Source organism: Culex quinquefasciatus, chromosome 1 (assembly GCF_015732765.1).
Source record: "Culex quinquefasciatus strain JHB chromosome 1, VPISU_Cqui_1.0_pri_paternal, whole genome shotgun sequence".
Lineage (NCBI taxonomy): Eukaryota > Metazoa > Arthropoda > Insecta > Diptera > Culicidae > Culex > Culex quinquefasciatus.
Window position 1 is genome coordinate 68,178,537 of NC_051861.1, and position 5,925 is coordinate 68,184,461.

At 53.1% G+C, this 5,925-nt stretch overlaps 1 protein-coding gene across 1 annotated transcript; it reads right to left on the reverse strand.

Annotated features, from left to right (window-relative positions):
- Positions 1 to 2,766: 2,766 nt before the first annotated feature.
- On the reverse strand, positions 2,767 to 5,542 carry LOC119770232. The gene is made up of 3 exons (XM_038264686.1): positions 5,020 to 5,542; positions 4,255 to 4,978; positions 2,767 to 2,773 (listed from the first exon to the last, which is right to left on the reverse strand). Exons 1-3 carry the CDS (start codon positions 5,540 to 5,542, stop codon positions 2,767 to 2,769), a joined length of 1,254 nt encoding a protein of 417 aa, XP_038120614.1.
- Between the last annotated feature and the right edge of the window lie 383 nt (positions 5,543 to 5,925).

Below are 5,925 nucleotides of genomic sequence, written 5' to 3' on the forward strand. Positions count from 1 at the left end.
AGCGCGAGTGGGCAACCAGACAGCGACGACAAAGTCTTTTCTCCTTGACCAGCTTCCAACGGTCGTCGAGACAAAGTTTGCTGAACTTCGAGCAGTTGGCCGCTAAATGGCCGCTGTTGTCGCACATCGGGCACACCTTGATGTTCGAAGACGGACGGTCCGTCGGCTTCTCCTTGATCTCGTCGTCACCCTTGCGCCGACCTTGCTCGGCAGTCGAGTGCGTGTTGACGTACGCCGCCTTCTCCTTCTTGGGCCGGAAATCGTCCTTGGCAGCCTTCGCAGCGAACAATGTCACGCCGCTGGTAGCGGTCGCTATTTTCGACATGTAGTCGCCGAACACGTTGAGGTCCACTTCTGGCAGTTGCTCCTGGTAGAGTGCCCAATTGAACATTACGTTGGAAGGCAACTTGGCAACGAGCTCGTGCAGCAAAATGGGGTTCGACAGGTGCTTCTCCATGCCAATAGCCTTCAAGTGCCCACAGAGATTGTGGACCACCAGACCGAACGAGACGAGAGACTCCAGCTTGTCCGCTCTCGGCGCGGGGGGTCGCGCGTACTTTCTCGATCATCGTGTGAACGATCTGCTCCGGTCGTCCGTACAGCAGCTTCAGAGAGGTCAGCAATTGCGGTATCGTCGACGGATTGAGGAGCAGGCTGCTCACTTCTTCTCTCGCCCTCCCCTGGATCGCACGCTGCAGTCGCAACAGGTTCTCGTTGTCGGTGTATCCGCACGTCAGCGTAGAGTGGTTATAACTGCTGATAAAGATCGGCCAGTCAACAGGATTCCCTGTGAAAACTGGGAGTTCTTTGTTGACCACCTGACGTGCAGCAATCTGCTGCGAAGTCGGTCCTTGGTACGGAGGCGGTGCCGGCAGCGGCGACACGAGAGAGGGGGAATGATCCAACGGAAGGTACGACCGACGGTGTTGTCAAAGTAGACGACCTTGAAGATGAAGATCGAGAGCTCCTTACGGAAGAACTGCCAAAGTTTGCAGAGGCGCGAGATCGCTCGTTAGATGGAGGTGGCAGGACATCGTCAACGCTTGGTACAGATGTTGTTCCTGATCGGATGCTTTCTGTTGATCGGCTTTCGTTGTTTTCGACCGTGCCGTTGCGGCCCGCTGCCGACGAGTGGTTCTTGTCCCGAGATTCTGCCAGCTTTTGCAGCCTCTCGAGCTCTCGCAAACGGTCAAGCTCTTCTTGCTGTTTGGCTTGCTGTTGCTTCTGCTCCTTGAGACGCTGTTTCAGCTCCCGCTTCTGCTCGGCCAGCTCTCTTTGTTGCTGCTGCAGTAAACGCTGCATTTCTTCCTTCTGCTCTGCTTCCACCTGCTGAAGTCGACGCTGCAGTTCTTGCTTCGGCTTCGCTTGCTCACGTTCTTGCTGCTGCAGCTTGCGTTTGAGCTGCTCTTCCCGCTGGCGCTGCAACTGCTGGTCCTCGGCGCGCTGATCCTCGAGCTGCTGAAGGAGCACAAGCAAGTTTTGCTCGTTTTTCTTCGTCTCTTCGCTTAACTCTTCTGGAATCGGGTCGAGATCCTTCCGCTGCATGCTGTTTCGCCACTCCTCGAAAGCGGTTGAGGTGACTTTGAGGATCTTCGGGATAGCACCGGTGTTCTGCGGCTTCCCCAGTGAGATTTGCAGCAGTTTGAGGATGCTTTCCATGGTGGTAGGTGGTTCTGGAACCTCGCTGGGTGGAATTTCAGCCGCGGTCTGCCCGGGGTCCTTGGGTCCCTCAGGGATCGACTTTTCGCTGCTTTCCTCGAGACTGTCCGGCAATAGGGAGGAAATGGAGAGAAACGTACGGCGATTTGTTGAACGAAGCATTTGGCGAAGCAAGCGGAGTAGACGTGAACTTCACGTGCAGACTATCGGCCTTGTCCTCACTCAGTGGCTGAACGTGATCTTCAGACTCGGTCGTCTCCTTGTTTACGCCTGGACCGGTGTTCCCGGTCTCAGCCTGAGCATTGAACCACTTCTCAACCCTGCTCGTCGAAGCGCGGCTGTCTCTGCTACGGACACTACGTCCCCATCTTCTTCTTCCTGTTCCCGAAGAAGCGCGTACTTCTTCGAGCTGTACAGGTACTGTCGCTCCAACTGCGCGAGTCGTTCCTTCGTGAGCGCTTCCTGGATCCGGAACTGCTCCTCCATCTGCTGCAGTTCTAGGGCAATTCGTGCCGAACGTGTACTGCTCACATGGGAGCCCGATGAACGGGCAGATCTTGGCCGAAAGGGCACGCAAGTACGGCACACAAACGGCGGCTGATTGACGGTTGCGGTGGTGACGTTCGCGCACGAGAAGTGGAAGTACAGCTCGCACTTTTCACACCGCACCATGTACAGCTTGGCGTTGTTCGGCCTGGTACATCCAGCGCAATCCTGCTCATCCCCTCGCTCCGGTTCGACGACAGACGGCTCGAACGGTTTCGCTGCATCATCTCGAGCGTCTCCAATTTGGAGGTTAGCTGCTTCTTGAGCCACGCGCGTCATCGAGCGGGTCTGACGAACGAACGACTTGCGGGGATTCGAGGCCATCGTATATAAATCTTTGAGTTTCTGTTGGCGACGTAAAATATTCGGACTTCTTGTAGCAAACTCTGGGTTTTGTGGTAGAGTATAGCTCAAAGCTAAAATATATATTTAAATTCAGTTAGGGTTAAGTTCAAATTCATTCGCGTATTAATAGTTCAAAACTTACATTTAGTCTCCTACTTTCACACTTGTCACAAACAGACGAACTCTATCAACGAGCCAGAGTGCTCGATTAATCAATTAATTGCTAAAAAATACAGTTCTGGTTAGAAATATAAAGAAATTACAGAAAGTATAATTTACCAAAATTCAACTGCTAGTATTTTGTTTAATTGCTAGTTGACAACTGATACCCTTAAACCTGCGAGATCATCGTCTTCTCTTATCTGTCTTCCTGCGTCAGCGTGACGGATCTTATCTATACCATTTTTATTCAATCTCGTTTGGGCGATGATCCGAGGGGCACGGTCGGCGCAGTCGGCGCAGTCGGCACGGTGTGCTCGCAACAAACTGTTTAGGCCCAAAATTTGAAGCTTTTTCAAAATGTATTTCCAGAGATATTGCGATTTTAGTGTTTTTCGTCTTATTTTTACCCTATTTTTTCCTATTAAATTTTTGGATTTATTACTTACTTTACTTTATCAGCAACAGGTCTATCGACCCAACGCTGAACTAATCGAAGATTTCCAGGATGCTCGATCTTGGGCCGCTCGTCTCCAGTCGCCCACAATGTTGGCCGCTCTTGCATCTTCGTCGACTGCACACAGCCAACGCGTACGAGGCCTTCCACGAAGCCGACGACCCCGTCCAGGTTCACTGCTGAATATCGTTTTAGCCGCCCGCTCGTCCGACATTCTGGCTACATGTCCAGCCCACTTTAGCCTGTCGTGCTTGATGACTTTTACGATATCAGCATGTTTGTAGTCTTGGTACAGCTCGAAGTTCATGCGCCTGCGCCACCGGTCTCCTACTTGCTTGCCGCCGAAGATAGAACGCAGGATTCTCCGCTCGAAGACCCCAAGTGCTCTCTGGTCAGCCTCCTTTAGCGTCCACGACTCGTGACCGTAAAGAGCTACAGGGAGTATCAAGGTCCTGTACAGCGTGATTTTCGTAGGCGTCCTTAGGCTGCGGGACCTTAGCTGGCTACGAAGACCGTAGAAGGCCCTGTTTGCAGCACTAATCCGCCGTTTCACTTCGCAGCTCACATCGTTGTCGCACGTCACGAGTGTACCAAGATATACAAATTCATCCACCACCTCATATCTTTCTCCATCTATTTCCACCTCCGAAACACCATCACCTGCACTGCCACGCGCTCTGCCAGCGACCAGATACTTGGTCTTGGCAGTGTTGATGGTCAGTCCGATCTTCGCAGCTTCCCGCTTGAAAGGGACGAACGCCTCCTCCACTGAACGACGGTCGATACCAATGATGTCGATGTCGTCAGCGTATCCAAGCAGCATGTGCGATTTAGTGATGAGTGTTCCGTTTCTTTGCACGCCTGCCCTTCGCGCAGCACCCTCCAACGCTATGATGAACAGTAAGTTCGAGAGAGCATCGCCCTGCTTCAATCCATCCAACGTAACGAAAGCTTCAGATGTCTCGTTGGCTATTCGCACGCTTGATTTTGCTCCGTCGAGCGTTGCACGAATCAGTCTTATAAGCTTCGCCGGAAAGCCGTGTTCTACCATAATCTTCCAAAGTTCGTTTCTTTTGACCGAATCGTACGCCGCCTTGAAGTCGATGAACAAATGGTGTGTTTGCAGGTTGTACTCCCGGAACTTGTCGAGGATTTGTCGCAGAGTGAACATCTGATCCGTCGTTGACCGACCCGCTCGAAAACCGCACTGGTATTTGCCGACAAAGGTCTCGGTCATCGGTCTCAGCTTGCTCCACAGGATGCGGGAGAGTACTTTGTACGCTGCGTTGAGGATTGTGATGCCTCGATAGTTGGCACAATCGAGTCTTTGCCCTTTCTTGTAGATTGGGGTGACGAGCCCATCTAACCAGTCGGTCGGAAGCTGTTCTTCGCACCAAATGCGTAGGATGATTTGGTGCAGAATCTCGGTCATCCGCGTACTCCCGTGCTTGAAAAGTTCGGCCGGAAGTCCGTCCTTTCCCGCGGATTTCCCGTTCTTGAGCTCTTTAACAGCCTTAGCTACTTCCTCCAACGTAGGCGGGTCCACAGCTTTTCCATCTTCCTCAACGTGTATCCTGTCCTCGACGATTCCCTCTCGTGCCTCACCGTTCAACAGCTGCTGGAAGTGCTCCATCCACCTAGCCGCCACCGCAGTCTTGTCTGTCAACAGGTTGCCTTCCGTGTCGTTGCACATCACAGGGGAAGGCGTGGTTTTCCTTCTTACACCGTTGACAGTCGCGTAAAACCTCCGCTTATCGTTCGCGTTGTACTGTGCTTCCGCTTCGGCAAGTACCGTTTCGTCGTACTCCCGTTCTTTTCGGCGGTGGATTCGTTTTCTGCTCTTCGCAACTCACTGTATCGCTCACAGTTTCGGCGCGTACCCTTAACGAGCATACGCTTCCTGGCCTCGTTCTTCTCGTCCGTCACTCGCTGGCACTCCGCATCGAACCACCCTTTGGGTTTGCGTCCTCTGGTCGTGCCGATCACTTCGGTAGCCGTTGTGTTGACGATGCTCTGGAGGGCTCCCCATTGCTCGTCCAGGTTACCCGTAGGCGCGTCCTCGTTGATCCGCTCGTCGAGCTTCCGACTGTACTCTGCAGCAACGTCGCTGCTCGCGAGGCGCTGGACGTTCAACCGCGCTATCCTCGCAGTCCGCGGGGTCAGCACGTTCGACAGCCTAGCTCGGATTTTACACGCTACCAGGAAGTGATCAGAGTCGATGTTCGGTCCTCTGTACGATCGGACGTCCATCACGTCCGAGAAGTGTCGACCATCCACCAAAACGTGATCGATTTGTGTGCACGATTCGCCATTCGGGTGTCGCCAGGTGTGCTTCCGAATGTTCATGCGCGCAAAGAAGGTGCTACAGATAGCCATTCCTCTGGCTGCGGCGAAATTGACCAAACGTAGGCCGTTGTCATTCGTGCGAGGATGAAGGCTCTCCTTGCCGATGACAGGATGGAAGAAGGCTTCCTTCCGACCTGCGCGTTTGCGTCTCCGATGACTATCTTCACGTCGTGTCTTGGGCACTCTCCATAGGTCTTGTCAAGACGCTCGTAGAAAGCGTCTTTCTCGTCATCGGGCTTGTCGTTCGTCGGAGCGTAGATGTTGATCAGGCTGTAGTTGAAGAATTTGCCCTTAATTCTCAACACGCAGATCCGGTCATTCACCACCTTCCACTTGATGACTCGGTTCTTCTGATCCCCAATCACTACGAAACCGACTCCGTGCATCGCCTTTTCGCCGCCACTGTAGTAGAT

Bases quoted from the DNA above. Each gene is read 5' to 3' on its own strand.
- LOC119770232 (XM_038264686.1), bottom strand. From the start codon at position 5,542: ATGGCTATCTGTAGCACCTTCTTTGCGCGCATGAACATTCGGAAGCAC. The intron at 4,979-5,019 runs GTGAGTTGCGAA...ACCGCCGAAAAG, and splicing joins CCGAAACTGTGAGCGATACA to AACGGGAGTACGACGAAACG.